The sequence below is a fragment of the Anser cygnoides genome, chromosome Z (assembly GCF_040182565.1).
Source record: "Anser cygnoides isolate HZ-2024a breed goose chromosome Z, Taihu_goose_T2T_genome, whole genome shotgun sequence".
NCBI lineage: Eukaryota > Metazoa > Chordata > Aves > Anseriformes > Anatidae > Anser > Anser cygnoides.
In genome coordinates, this window is record NC_089912.1 from 62,759,235 (window position 1) to 62,774,862 (window position 15,628).

Here is a 15,628-nt window from a genome sequence, read left to right on the forward strand (position 1 = left end):
AGCTCATTAACAAGTGCATCCTTGGGGATGGAGAGATGATTCTCCAGAGGAGGGCACCCCCAGCATGAGCTGACACCTGGGCATTGGTTCCAAACCTCTAAGGTAATGGGAAGCAATAGAATTAAGTGAATATATTCTTATATTGATACTAAAAAATCAATTACAGTAATATGCCCAGGGTCAGCCAATAGAACTTTGTTCCCATTAAATAAAATGAAATCAGCATTTTCCCTTTGTATCAGGCTGTCTCCAAGAGTAATGACTTGGTAATGAAGTACTTAGAACAATCCTAATGTTGAGATGATGGCGGTTATATTTTTGCCCCTAGCCATCCGTCCTAGTAGCTCAGATGGTTAATTCAGGCCTGGCAAGTAGCCAGGGCACGTAGCTATCTGTCAACAGTGGTTTTGTACTGTAAGACCACATTGCTCTGTCACCATGGGCTACATGTTTTGCTGGTGTAAATTGGAAAGTCTGTGCAGTTTGGCCAAATTACTCTAGCAAAAAGATGGCCTTTATATATCTGTATCACTGAATTGATGCCTTAGCAACTTTATTGCAGTTTAACCTTTATGTTGTAGCAAAAAATTCGTTTCACAGACTCAGTGGCTCAGGCTGTGAATTTGTCTCTCTCGAGCTATGCAATGGAAATATCTTTACTGGTGCATCTGGCCTCCCTGGGAACTCGAGGATGCTGCAGCCTAAATAAAGCAATGGTGGTGCTTTTCGCTCTGCATGCAGGATTGAGACTGGGCCCTTTATTCTAGAATCTGTCCATCCCCCTTCTCCCATATACCAAATGAAGGACCTAAAGGATTCAGTGTGACACATGCTCCAACTTGTTCCCCACGTGAGCTGTTGTGTGAGCCCCCAAACCTGACTGGAGTTCACAGCTCTGCTGGAGTGCTGGGTTAACTGTGTGTAGTCCATTTGTGTCCTGGCATCCATCTGTGGGGACAAGGAAGCGATGTCTGCAGGCAGTGATACATCCTGGCCAGCACAAGCAGGTAGAGGTTTAACATGGGGCATACTTGGATGTCTTATTCATGTGCTCAAGTTTCTGCTGCAATAGCTCATCTCCAGGGAGGCTTCTTGCTAGTCACTTGGGCTGGGTTCTTTGTCAGAGCTTTACCCGTCATAGAAAAGCTCGTATGGACTTGACAAGAATTTGTGCAATGAGGTCTTTCCATCCCAACGCTCGTCTTAGCCACAGCTGTCATGACTAGTTGTGTTGCTGCAGAGTCACATCAGCTGCATCATCCAGAGACCTGGAGTTCTTAAGGGGCTATGGATTAGACAGAAGACTACCTCGTTTGGCAGCACCACACCCAGGATACACACCTTGAGTAGGATCTAAGTCTGCTTTATGCCTTTAATCCCAGACTCTCAAGAGTGACCATCAGGCAGGAACAGCCCAGCGTTGTGCTGTCTAGCAGGAAAGGTCGAGGCAAGAGCTGCCTTCCCACTGCAGTACACTGGCCAGGACTGATGCTGATAGCAATCCTGGTCCCCTGCGCTAGCCGCTAACCATGTTGATTGCAGCAGGGTAACTCTGAGACACGGTTTAGTTTCTATTTTAAACAGAACCTTTTAGATTTGCAGTGGAAGTGGAATAAATAGTTGTTTACAGCCTTTTCATTCCTGGAGATATACCACTTTGTAGCAGAATTCACTTCTTGGGAATAAGTCAGCACCTCGCAAAGGACAGGCTCCATTAAAGCTGGGAAAAAAAATCTACATTAACAGGATACAGAAAACTACAGGACATGCAGCCAGAAAATAAAACATAAAAGGCTTCCTTTTCAGAAACAGCCTTGAGCTTTGCATCCACACATAATTATGTCTGCAAAACTTGAAGGTTGCCTGGAGGTGGTTTTAAAATCAGGCCCTTATTGTGGTCTTAAAGAGATACCTGGAATATTTTAAAAAACACATTTCCTTACCGAAGCTCATGTGTCCAAAATTTAGGTATGTATTGTCCCCCCAGTTGGTAAGACTGACTTGGAAATCAGTCTAAGAATCTCCCAGTCCTCCTGCCTCCAGGAGGTGGGGATTTAAGAAAAGCTCTAAGTATCAGGAGCATTATGATGAAACCTGTGAGCTGGCAGATGGGCATCTCTTTCAGACAGCACCACCTCTTTATAAATAACCCAAGTGTGCACGTTCCGCAGCTGATGCAGTGGATACTAAATGCTCCTGTTCCTCTTCATCATGTTCTGGGTAATTTCCTTAGTGTCCTGCTCTGCCTGATGGCCATTTTATTTCAGAACGAGCATAAATGACTTGCAATGAAAATTGAAATAAAATAAAATGATCCCTGAGACGTGCATGTCTGTGCCAATGCTGCCTGAAAAGAAGCTCCCAGTTCTGTAGCTAGGTGCTAAATAAATGGCTTGATTTTAAAAGGAGTGGACAGTCAACTGCTTTTATGGAAGCTAGTCTCTGCTGGATGCACTCAGAGCGGTTGCTAGTGAGCATTTGGCATTGGTTTTAATCAGTTTGCTAAGTCTGCTACAGTTTTGCTCTGTGATTGCATTTCAAATGACACTTATGTTCCTTGAAGACTCCATAGTGTTTCCTAAAGCAGACAGGTGGAGAGATCTGTTATTTCTAAACATGAGTCCTGCAGCTCAGATGGCTGGCAGCAGCTCTGTGGTCCCTCCAGGCTGTCTCCTACAGGGACCTGGGTGCAGATACTGATGTGATTAGCACTGAAATAAATGAGGTTAGATAACACCTCATTTCCGTGGTTTTAGACTGTAAGTGGTAGAAACCTAACACGAAGAAAAAGGCTAGCTGGGTTCAGAGACCTGCTTTGGAAATAAAAAAAGACTGTGGAGGTGGATTTGGATGCCAAACTCCTACATTCAGGGCGCAGAAGATCTGGTGACGTTGGTCAGCTTATTGTAAGAACAAAGGGCAGGGAAATGGGTAGGGAGCAATTCAATCCCTGCAGCATTCAGCAGGATTCACCTTTGGGAGCTTGCTATGAGCCTATCTCAAACTTCCACTTGAAGCAGAAATAAATATTGAAACGTGTAAAAGCTTGATTCAGAGACCTGAAATTTCTTTCTTAGAGTTCTTTTACTTGCTTTCCTTCAGAAAGGACGTGGTGTTGGAAGGTTGTGCTGTACATGGGCGATGCTACAAACATTCAAGTCTGGCACACTCTGGGCATGTGGATGTTTTCTTATGCTGAATTCATGCATGAATTGTTATGCCTGTTAAAAAAGCCAGACACCCCTGTCACAAGTGTTCCCAGATGTCTGGATCCCGGGCTGGAGGCCACAGCTGCCCCATGCAATGACTGCAGTGGCACTGTCCAGCTGCGCTTGGTGGGTCTGGAAAAAGGATGGCTTTGCAGGGACCTAACAGCAGCCTGACAATGCCTACAAGGAGGTCGTCAAGAAGTTAGAGCCAGGCTCTTCACAGCAATGCATGAAGGGGCAATGAGACACATCTGAGGTTAGATATGAGAAAGAAATTCTTCCCTCAGAGGGTGGTGAGGCCCTGGCCCAGGCTGCCCAGAGCAGCTGTGGCTGCCCCATCCCTGGCAGTGCCCAAGGCCAGGCTGGATGGGGCTTTGGGCAGCCTGGGCTGCTGGGAGGGGTCCCTGCCCATGGTAGGGGGCTGGAGCTAGATGGTCTTTAAGGTCCCTTCCAACCCAAACCATTCTATGGTTCTGTGATTCTGTGACAACAGCCGAAATGAACTGAAACAATAAAGCTTCAGACTGGAAGTAAGGAAAAACTTTTCCATCATGAAGTCAGTCAAGTAGTGCAACATCTTACTCAGAGAGGTTGTACCATCTCTCTGTGGTGGTCTTCAAGACCAGACTAGGTGGAGCCCTGAGCAGCCACACCTGACCTCAGAGCTTACCCTGCTTTGGGCAAGAATTTGGACTTAGAGCCTTCTGGGGGTCTCTTCCAACCTGAATTGTCTTGTAACTCTGTGACACTATGAAATGTCCTTGTGTGAGAAGGAGGATCCCAGGAGCTTAACAGCAGGTGACTTAGGAGCATGCATTAAGTATAAGACCATTTGCCATTATGTTTTTGTGGTTTGTGTCCTTCATGACTAATGCAGCAAGAGCAGGGTGATGTTATAGCTGCCCTTAGTAAATATTGATAGCTTCTAGATAAAAGCCATCTGAGTGCACACACTGCAGAGAAAGCAGGGCAGACATATGCTCCAGGGCTCCAGGACTCTTCCCCCATTACTGAAGCTGTTGACCTTTCAAGATATGAAATACTTGAGATGACCTTCAGGATACTAGCTAATGCTTTGTGCTGCTCAGGAAGCAGGCGTGCCCTTTCCTGCTTATATAAGCACATTTTACTGGACAACTGTTTTGTATGAGGAGTCTTGAAGACTAGGTTTCTGTTATATGTTACAGGATAAGATGCTGAAGAAGTGTCTGTCGTCTTGATACCCGTTCTTTCCCAGCTAGGAGAGAAACACCAGTTTAGCACTGCCACGTGCATGCCTTTATAGAACAATTCCCAGAGACTTGCTGCCCATTTAACATTGACTGGAAGCCAATCTCTGTCTTTAAAAGCTTGAGTGACTTTGCGTATAAGAGGCTTGCTAAACCTTTCAGATTTGCAAATATTTCAGAGGGTATTTTGGACCTAATCCTGCCTCTCCTTGTGGGGCACGAATCAGGTATGCTGGCAGACCCCTCAGCATCGCTCACTACTTTTGCCCAGGAGGGTCAGGACTGTGAGCTCCTGATGCTGCAGATGTCCCTGCCCCATCCAAGTCTTTCCTCCTGTCCTTCTGCAGGATTCTCTGGGTCCACCTGTGCTCTGGGGGCTGCTGCTGTCCTTGCAGGGCTGGGCAATTGCTGGTGTGTGAAAACACTAAATGAGTATAGGTCGCTTTGCCATCACGCAGAAGGACCTTTGAGCAAACTGAAGTGGGCAGGGACTTTCTTAAAACGGCTTCTAAATTGCATTCACAGCAAAGTGGTTGTTTTTGAGTAAAACTGCTCATTTTCTTTTACCACAAACCCTAAAAGGCTCTTTCTTATTCCCTGCTGAATCTTTGAGATTGATGTGGACTGCTGGGCAGACTCATGTTTGCTTTTAAACAAGGGCTGGTGACATGTCAAAGCTAAGTGAGGTAGATGGACAGAGTCCCTGAGATTAATGCTGCTTTCCACTTACTGCAAGCCAGCCAGACTGTCCTTCCTTCTCTTCCCGCAGCCACCAGGCTCTCTGTGCCCTGGGATTTCACTCCCACAGCAGCTTCTCGTAGTCCAGAAGACCGTTGTGTGTTTGTGCAGGGTCCGGGTCCTCACCTCTATCCTGCCACAGCTCCCAGGCTTCCATAGGGTGTTCTGGTGGGCTCCAAACCTAAAGATGCATCAGCTGGCTCAGGACACTGCTGCTCACTGCCTTGTGTCCCATAGCAACTGGGTGGCAGGTGAAGTGATTTTGTGAGCACAGTAGTTGGTTTCAATGAAAAGTCAGAGTGATGAATTTAAACCTTTATCAGTGGCTTTGCATGGAATGTTTCTTACGCAGATGCTCCCAGGCCAGGTTTTCATTACTAGAGCTATTAATCTGTCAGCATATGAAATATAACATTTTAACAGAACCTACCTGCTGAGACTAACTATTTCATTCAGCCACACAGGAAGCAACTTTGCCCTTTTCTGCTTGTATGAATGTGTGAACAAACGTGTGTGAACAAATGGCTTGGGCAGCATCTCCAAAGATTTCTTTGATTAACCTGTTTGACTTTGTGTGAAAACCTACCGGGGGCACTGAGCCCATCAGGAATATCTGCAACAGTTTAGCAAACTGCTTCTCGATGCTTTTCTGCTCTTTGCTATCAGCTGCCACTGGGAATGGCCCCTCATTTAGGTTTGAATTTGCAAGTGGGGGTGACTGGCATTAGGGCCACTGAGAGCTCCCCAGTTGTCTGCTCCTTCCTCCCATACAGAGACAGCAGCTCCTGAACCTTGATGTTTGTTGCTTGGCATTTTATAACAACCTGAAATCTCTGCTGGTTCTTTTTAAATGCCAGTCTCCAAACCATGACAGTTCAGTACCTGTCTTACGAATAGCTTTGCTGGCTTGCTGGGGGACTGCAAGTGGCAGAGAGATGTGACCGCTTCCTCCTTCAGACTCTGTGCTGCCCCTGCTTGTGCCTCTGCCTGCCTTTGCATGCATCCCAGCACCCAGCACCGACTCTCCACGGGGTGTAGCCAGGACCCTGCCAACATGGGAAGAGATGGAGCCTGATCCTAGATGAAGAGGAGGTAGTTCCAGCATGACACCGGGGGCTGGGCAGTGGGCAGTGGTAGGAAGAGAGCCAGGGGACTGGCACAACTGGGACGTGTTCGTGTAGCAGAGCCCTGGCTGATTTGCCTCAGGGCATGTAAGGAATTGGTTGAAACAGCCTTGCAGTTCTTCACCATTCAGGTATTTGATTTGGGCTGATACAGTAGGGAAGTGTCAGAGGACAGAAGGAAAGACTTTTTGCCCACCCTCAAGATCACAACAAGGCAGGAGAGAGTAGGCAGCCTAAATGTGCTATCCAGAAAGACTCTGGGACAAGTAATTGAATGATCTATTCATAAGCACTGGCAGATCAAAGAACAGCCAGTCTAGTAAGGCTTTAGTAATGCCGTATCACATAAAGCTGATCTAATGCAGTTTTTGGAAGTAACAGGCCTGGTAGATCAGAGGAAGGAGACGTAATTCATCTATTCAGGGTGACTTCAGGAACGCTGCTGGCAAAAGCCTGTAAGGAAACTACAAGGCAGGTGAGAAGGTGGAAGTGGCACAATGGAAATCATTCTCAGTAGTGTGCAGCACGGCTAAGGATGCTTCAGGGGCAGGGCTGGCGCTGAAACTCAGCAGTAATTGTGGTGGGACTAAGTGGGCAGGACTTAAAAGTGCTTTGGTGCCAGAACTGGAACTGTAAATGAGCTCAACAACCTCAGCAGCAATTTGCAATCAATGAGATGAAATTCAATAAAAACGCAAACCAAATGTGCAGGGGGAAATGAGCAGTCACTGGGGAAGCAGCAGGACCGTGAGGCAGGCTGGGGCCGGGGCTGGGGCTGACCGCACTGCTGTGCTCTCACCGACACCGCAGCTCTGCTTCCGAGTCAAACCCTGGCAGATGCAGGGGCAGTCACCCCATAAACACGAGCAAGGCTCAGGCTGGGCTTTGGGTGCTGGTCTTTAAAGAGGGGTCAACCCTGGCGTTACAGAAGGGATTGCAGCATAGTGCAGAGGTGCTGATTGCTCTTATCAGCCTAGCATCACACGAGTTCGGTGCAGATTAGTTTCTCTGTTTGGCTTTCACCTTTCAGAAGTGATGAGAAAAGTAACAAATTTGGTATAAAAATGAAGAGCAAAAGGAGGCTTTGTGAGGAGGTGTGAGAAACATTAGCTCAGTTTGTGATTCATTCCAAAGCATGCTATTAATGTTAAAGAGAAAAAAATAAAAGAGTCATGGGCAACACAAGAAAATCATATTATACCAAACTGAAGTGCAGCCAGCTCTGGGGTAGCATGTATCAGCCATTTAGCACCAGATAACAGCTTTCAGGAGTGTGCAGGACCAAGACATGAAGACGATTACCCTAATCACTGAGACTGCCAGAGCAGAGCTGGTTGGCAGGAAGTGGTGACTGACAGGAAAATTAGCTCAGATAAACAAGCACTTCCTTGTAAAACAATGTGACAGGGTTTTCTGTGGAGGTTAAATGGTCCTCAGCCTGTCTGAATGAATAACAGCTCTTCCGTATGCTGGGGCTTCGGTTTCTTACTGACTTGCGGGAGCTGAGTCAAATCAGCTGAGGCTGAGGCTGTTTTCCTACCTTGTCAAATCGTGAGCGACCCAGTTCTTAGTGAATGAGGAAGAGCAGAGAGATGCAGCCCTACAGTAAAGCCCTCCCCTCCGCCCCCATGTTAAGCCAGGTGGCACAGACCCTCTCTTCCCTGCTGTGTTGCACACTTCGGAGCAGCAGGCGGAGATGCTGCAGGGCAGAGATCCTGCAGGGCTGAGGGATGCTCTTGGTCCTCCCCTGCACCCCAGGGCGTGCAGCCACCTGGCTGGACCCAAGCAGTGGCTTTCCTGGACTCCTGCTCATCCTCCTGAGCTCAAAGCTACCTCTGAACATGCCTGTAACAGATCTGGCTTCAGTCCTGCTCCACTAGCGTGACAGTGCAGTGAGCACCCGTGTGTTTGTAGGTCTGCCTGGTGCTGGTGTCAGGCAGCAGAGGATCAGCATTCCTGTGTCATCCTTGCAGAAACAGGGAGGCGATGAAGGTTTTCTGAGCCAGGTCCCCTTTCCTCCTGCAGAGCCCCTGCCTGCCCCGTGCGTTGGATGTCTTACAGCCCGTTCAAATTACACATGTAACTTGAAAATGTCCTCCTAGAGAAAATTAACTGTACTGGAGCTGCTCCCCAGACAGACCTGGCTGCAGTGGGACTGTAGCAATGGCATAAAGTAAGTCCTCCAGCACATGGCAGCTTGGCCTCGATGCAGGCTGGGGCTGCCCTGCCTGCCCAGTGCCTGCAGGATGCACCAGTGCTAGACAAGGGTTGGGGGTGACCTGCCAACTTGTTAAATATATTACTTGAGAATTTGAAACAAATCACCTGCGGAGTTGGCTAATGGATGAGGTATCATGATTCAGTCAAGAAAATGAGGGAAATCCATCACACAGACAGTGAAAGCCAACCAAAGAAAGAGATGTCAGCTGGTAAAGGGCAGAATGATATTAAATCACCCCTCACCTTTTGCTCTTGCACTGATTTTATTCTTTGTTGCCAAGTTACCAGGTACATCTGCTTTGCTCTTACGCACATCCATATATTTCCCCCAGCCTTGGTTCTGGTTCCTGCTGGGTTGTTTTTGAGCATGGGGGCATTGTCCAGACCAGTGCTGGGGGATGAAGGCTTGTAAACCCAGGAGAAAAGGACAGCAAAGGCTGCATCCACTGCAGACCCAGCTTGTGCTTGAGGCATGCAGTAAAAGCAGATTAGGTCAAGGTAGCTCTTGGGTTCTCATCCTCGTGGTCCACACATGTCAAGTTGTTTCTCCTGCTGGCAGAGAGCTTGGTTGCTTTTGTGTGGTGCTGCTTGGAGGGTGCAGCTCGCCCCTGGGTCCGCTGACATTTCCTTCCCTGCTGCTGTGCTGCAGGACAGGGGGAACAGCAGAGCATAAGGACAGAGGGCTCCAAGTCTCCTCGGAGCTGCTGGAAGCTGCTGGGCAGAGGAGAGCTGGGGCTGGCTTTCAGGCTGAAAATGCAGCTTGCAGAGCAGGCGGGGAGAAGTGAAGTGCTCAAAACGCTGAGCATGGAGCTGGAGACACGGTAATAGCCTTGGATTTGCACTGTGCCAAGCTTACAGAGTGGCCATGAGGAGCCTTACTGGGGAGTCTCTGGAGGTGGGATGTATTTGCATGATTCTGGATGCAACTGAGCTGAATTTCTCCTCCAGCTGTTTGAGAGTTAGGCATCAAAGCTGCTCATTTGTGTCAAATATTTTCTGCAGCTGTAACACAGCAGCTACAGCCATTATTGCCAGTACCATGGAGGCTCTGTCGTTACCCTGATGGTAATTTAAAAATGTTCTTATTGAATAAAAAGCATCTGACAAAGGCTGCAGGATCCACCTGATCCCATCTCAGAGATAAATGGGCATCTGCTAAACTTCAGTGCTCATCTTTGGGGCTACTGGCTTATCAGAGTTACTGTCTTCCCTTCAAGGAGAAGTTTGCTTTGAACATCTGCCTGGCATCAAACTGTCTGGCACTTTGGGGTTGGGACTCCAGGTTTCCTTTGGTGGTTGTTGACTGAAAAGCCCTTTCCCATTATTTCAATGCCTATCAGAACGAATGAAGGTGTCTGCTGTGGTCTGCAAGCAGCAGGGCTGCAGACCCTGCAGGTCCCCGGCTTGCTTCTGCAGGGTCTGCAGAAGGTGTCAGAGAAAAACAACTTTATTGTCGGGAGGCTCCAGCTGCCTCTGGGGACATGCACCACAGTGGAAACACTTTTCAAGGGCTGCAAATCAGGGGTTTGAAACCTCCACGCTGGGTTTTCTAAGCTGTTCCTGGATAAGTGCAGGTTGCCCATCACTGGTTTGTAATCACTAACAAGGATACAATTTTGAGGTGCTTTTTGTTCCTACGTAGTTATCAGTACCATTAAAACCCAAGCTGCTGTCCCAGCACAGGCACTGCGCTGGCACGTCGTTATGTGCTGTCTTCCCATCAAAGTTACACTTTCCGCTTCTGGGACCATGAGCAAATTGCTGTATTTCCCATGGATTCGTTGAACTGTGAAATGTCACATGCTGTTAAGCATCGCTGCCTTCCTGCGTTGCTGGAGATACAAGCCTGGGCGATGCTGTGGTACTGAGAGAGGAACTGGGGGCCAGATGGGTAGAAGCATCTGCCCTGTGAGCTGTAGGGGTCCACGATGATGTGACACGCTGTATGTAAGTGATTATGTAAATACACTTGTCTGCCACATGTGGAAATTACGCAAACATCAGCCCTCATCAGAAAAGCCAATTGGCACCAGCTGCCTGACAGCACCTGGGGGGCAGCTCTCATCCCCATGGGTCTGATGCTGGAGTCACGCTCAGGGTTAGGTGGCCCTTGTTGGGGTCAGGTACGCAGAGAGGGCTCATCTTGTGAGCCCTGGGGGCTGTCTTTGCAGGTAAGCAGTGATCTGTAGTCTGGGGGGGGTGAAGGCCACTGGGGTGGCGGGACGGAGAGAAGCTGTGTGCTGCTGGTGAATCTCTGAGACGGGAAATCCAACTGGAGCCTGATCCGTATTCCTTAGTTCCACGACCTGAGCCAGCTGGGCAGCTTCAGGGCCTAGGACCCTCAAGGAGAGCTGCAGGATTTCAGTCTCCTGTTCTTGGGGCAGAAAGCCCTGCCCCAAACCCCAGGCAGATCTGCAGATGGTGCCGGTCAGCTCTTTGAAGCAGCATGAGGCTGCTTCAAGTGCTGTGCAAAGCCCCGTGCCCCTTTTAGGATACTCCCAAGGCACAGTGTTGGTCTGACCCCATTTTCCCCTCCCCTGAGAGTGCCTGTAAGCTCTAAATCAAAGCCTCTGAAGTCCTTCCTAACGCCCGTGGCCCACCCCTCCATCTGGAGTGTCTGCCAGCTGATATGAGGCTGTTGTTTCCAGCTGGAGAACTGGAATAGTTTGTTCTTTTCCATGATTCCCTTGGCAAAAGAAAACAAGCCTATTTGTTTAGAAGCTCATAAAAGAGGAGCTTTATAGTAGGAACATTCATAAACTTGTTTGCTTTTGACCTTCTCCACGCTGCTGATGGTTTCGAGTTCTTGTCCCAGGCATTCTGCTTGTCTGGGCTGTCGGTGGCATTTTTGAAAAACAGCCTCGCCCACAGTAATTTGCATTGCTCAGCACCCCCCAGCTGAGCCTTCAGACAATGCCATCTTTGCCACGCTGCACTGCTGGCTGTGGTGTGCAGGTGTGATACATAGACAGCCTTGTAAAGCAGCAGTGCAGACCTCGCTGCTCAAACAAAACCTGGCCGCTGACTCCATGCTGCCTTTGTTTTTCTGGATTAATCGATGCTACTCAAGCAAGGGGTGTTTCCTGGGCTTTCAGGTTAGTTAGCATTGAGCTTGTGCCATTGAGGGGAGAGGTGAATCACGTCCTTAAATTAATAAAGATGTGTTCTGTGAAGGCAAGCAATTAAGCCTTCAGCGAGTGTGGGTCAAGGGGGGCTGATGTGCTTAAAAGAGAGCTTGTTCCTTTTCAGAGACAGTAAGACAGCAGGCATAAATACAAGGCAGGACAGAAGCTCTTTTTGATGCCTAGAGGAAGGAAATTGGGATTACTTTGGCTGGAGTGTGGGACCTCAAGTTTCAGGTTGAGATTCAGAATTTAGCTCTGACATCTGATATTTTGAGTGGATCAGTCTGACATCTTTTTTCCAGCTATTCTTTTGATGACGGGGCACAGGGAAGGGCTCTCCAAAATGCAGATCCTTATCTGTAGCTGATGCTTTGGATTCCCTTCTTGAATTACAAACTGTCATGGATTTCTCTAAAACATGTCTGAGAATACTCTCTACTTCCCAAGCTCCTCCATGTCTGGAAAAGTCTTATTTTACTCCAGCGTGAAGGGACGTTTCGTCATCTTGTTTTCTGCATCTGAAAAACCTTTGCTTGATTCCACAGCCCAGCCCAAGTATATCACAAACGGCTATGAAGACACAGCGGCATGTGAGACTGTTTGGTATCTGTGCTCTTGCAGCTTGCCCAGCTCTTTGCAGTACACAGATTCAGATAAATTCACCACCTTGGTGTGTGATGAGAAAGCACATGTAGTGATTTGATACAAAACCTTTCACACTCTTCGGAATAAGCTTTTATAGCATACTGCTGTCAGATTTCAGATAATTCCTAGATTCAAATTGTGGGCATGGCCACAACGTTGAAATAATACATCTAATCTGGCTCCTAAGTGCTGGTAAACAAGATACAGCTGGCAGGAGATACACAAGTAGTTCAGTCCTTATTTCCCCCCTATTCCTACTGTACTTGTTAGCATAAAATAACCCCTTCTTTAGCTTTTCTGAAGACAAACAAGGGGAAAAAAACATGAGGCTGGAGGTGTGCATGATGGATTCAAGGTGGGAGTCCAGCATGCTGGAGAGTGCTCACTTCAGCACCAGGGAAGAGAGGAACGTCGTGTTTTATTAGCCTTCGCAGGCTGTAGTGATGACAGGAGCTAATTGCAATTATTGGGAGACAATGTTAGGTTAACACACTCTCTTGAGTAACTTCTACTCTTCCCACTGGATTCGTGGCGAAACATGCATTACCGTGCAGTTAGCGATGTGACAGGTCTGTGTCACTGATTATTAGTGCCGCAGGTCTGAGGTCCGTGCCGGTGGGAATCCAACTTGAGCAAGGCTTCGGGTCTGCCTCCCTCCATCCTTGCCTCTCATGCTTGGCCAACCTTTACCTGTCAGTGCCATGGGAGAAGGACGTCTATTTTGGCACAGCATCCACAGCACCTGGACCGGAGAGGACTGACAGCACCAAACTGGTCTGTGCTGTGCGTTTGCCTGTACTTCCCTTGCTTTACTACAGGGTACATCCTTAATTGTACTGTCCATGTTCCCATAATTTCCCTGTTAATTGCTGATTTGATTCTTTAATGTTATTATTAAGATGGAGATGTTAGAAAGCTCTGCAATAAAGGGTAATCAGTGCTTCTGACAACATTTCCCACTTGGTGCATCAATCTGTGTTAGACTGCGTTTTAACACCTGGTTGTCTCATTACTGGCAACACTGGGAAGGGGGATTAAGACCTGTGGGATTAGCAATGCCGGCTCTGAGCCTTTTCCAGTCCAGATCAGCTAGAGCCTTGCCACGGTCTTGGGAAGAGCTTGCACCCACATCAGGGAACTGGTCCTCACTCTGTGAGTTCCTGCAGGAGGGGGACAGTCCCTCAAAAGCAGCAGGCAGCTTCTGCACATCACTTTCTTAAAAGAGGACAAAACCTCTGAAGGTGGATAGTAATTGTGTGCTGAAGCTGCCTTTTCTTAGGACCCTTTCTCTCTGCAATTTCTCCAGGCATCGTTCTGCTGAGGGATGTTCTTGCCTGATTAACCCCTTTGTGTTCTTTGTCTTTTTGTTTTCCAGGCCCATGTGTTTGATCTGAGCATTAATAAGTATGAAGCTCTATGCACCCAGATAGTGGTGGCCAAGAAGAAAAATAAAATAACCCATATCCAGTTTAACCCTGTGTACCCTGTTGTCATCGTCGGAGATGAGAGAGGCCACATCACCTGCTTGAAGCTCTCTCCCAATCTGCGCAAGATGCCCAAGGTAAGGACCACTGAGGCACCGAACTTTAGCAGGTCTCTTCATGCCTCTTCACTGTCCTGTCTCCTCTGTGCAATGCTTAAGACCGCAAGCCTTTCGAGCAGGATGTCTGGGATGTCAGATCCCTGCCTCTGTTCCTGTCAGAGTAAGAAGGCTCAGTTAGCTCCTGGGCAGGAGCAGGGAGTGGTGGAAAGAAGGTTTGCTCTCTGTGGGATTATTGCAGGTGAGAAGGCCACTTTCTTACAGTGCTCCAGGCAAACCCAAAAACTCTGCAGAGGTTCATATGTTTCCCAAAGCTCACATCTTTTCTGAAGTTTGGGTTTTATTTGCAAAGCTCCTTGAAACTGAGTAAAGGTGATCCCAACTCCTTCCCAAGTCCTCCCATAGAGCCCATGCTGTCTGTCTTCTTGTATTTCTGGATCATCAGAGCCTGTGCCCTGACCATTGTGTCACTGTGTCCTGTAAATGAGCAAGTACTACCTTAAATCAGCGAGGAGACATGGGATGCTTTTCTCAAGTGACAGCAATGAGATGCAGATGCCTCTGTGAGTTGATGAAGCCCCTTTTCCCACCCAGCCATGAGTGCCAGTCCTACAGGATGATGAACCTCTCCCACACGGTTCCTTTATTAGACTTTACGAGCTTCATCCAGACAGGAACTGTATTGTTGTAAATGCAGCATCATTTCTGAGCCCAAGTAATTCTCACAACCAGTTGTCCCTTGTTTAATGGAGCTTTTTCAGTTTCAGGCTTTTTAGAATTGATCCCAGAAAGCAGTATCTCAGGGTGATCATTTTTTATTTATATACCCCCAAAGGTTTTTATATACTCTACCAGCCAACTGCATTAAGCAAGGTCTTTGGCAGGAAACTAATCACCCTGGTGTCATTCCTGAGTGTTCTGACTGATTTTAAAAAAGTCCCTCTCGATGGACACCACTGGAAATGCAAATCTTCCCTGTGCTGAGAGAGCATAGAAAACACAGCTGTGTGGTGGTTTCTTAGGGGGTGCAGGAGTTGTGGAGGATAGCGTCTCATAATATTCATGCTTTTATATTTCCATCAAAACCACAGCCTGAGACAATCTGAGCTGTCAGGGCTGCCTTCAGCCTGACGCGGGACAAGTTTCCCAGTTGATTTACGAGTCCTTCCTGGGTGTGGGTGAGCATCGTGTCTGCCGCTGGCCCTGGTTTCACAAGGGTTCACCAGTGGAGATGGGTGGCACACAGAAATGTGGCTGCTCTCCTCAACACTCCCAGCTGTGGGGTGAGCAGCACCCAGCAATGCTCTGCCATGGGTCAGAATGAATTTGAATGTCTCCACTCCTGGTGGCCAGCAGCAGCCCTCCACACAGGTACAAATGCTGCTGTCTCTTAAGATCCTTCCCCTTTGCAAACTTTCTGGAAGGGAAATTGCATGTTCTTGACAAAGCAGTTTAAGCTGAGTTCAGGAGTGGCGCAATCACCTGCTGCTGACCCTAAAGCAATAGGTACCATATCCCAGGCAATGTATAAATGGGATGGAAATGGACTCTGCTGCTCTGATGTTATTAAGCTATCTGTCTTCCACTTTCTTGGTTAGGCTTGAAGGGACACTAAACACTGAATTAAATGTTTCCTCCACATGTGGAGAAAGAGACGGGATGTTCAGGCATAGCTGGTGGTGTGTGCAGGTACCCTGGCGCTTCTCCCAGCCAGTTCATCAGTTTTTCTGTGCTGTAAGTAGACAAGAGAGTGGATGGAGTCGCTGGGCCCATCTTTGTGGCCAATGTGGCATCTGCC

At 48.0% G+C, this 15,628-nt stretch overlaps 1 protein-coding gene across 3 annotated transcripts in view; it reads left to right on the forward strand.

Annotated features, from left to right (window-relative positions):
- DNAI1 (dynein axonemal intermediate chain 1) overlaps positions 1-15,628 on the forward strand; it is a 141,160-nt gene that overhangs the window by 99,940 nt on the left and 25,592 nt on the right. For 2 of the 3 annotated variants that reach the window (XM_048048552.2, XM_048048553.2), the window contains one exon: positions 13,666-13,851. In XM_048048552.2, coding sequence (XP_047904509.2) covers positions 13,666-13,851 — 186 coding nt within the window. Of the gene's footprint in view, positions 1-637; positions 725-13,665; positions 13,852-15,628 lie in introns of those variants that run through there. The other variant, XM_048048554.2, reaches the window with a different exon arrangement.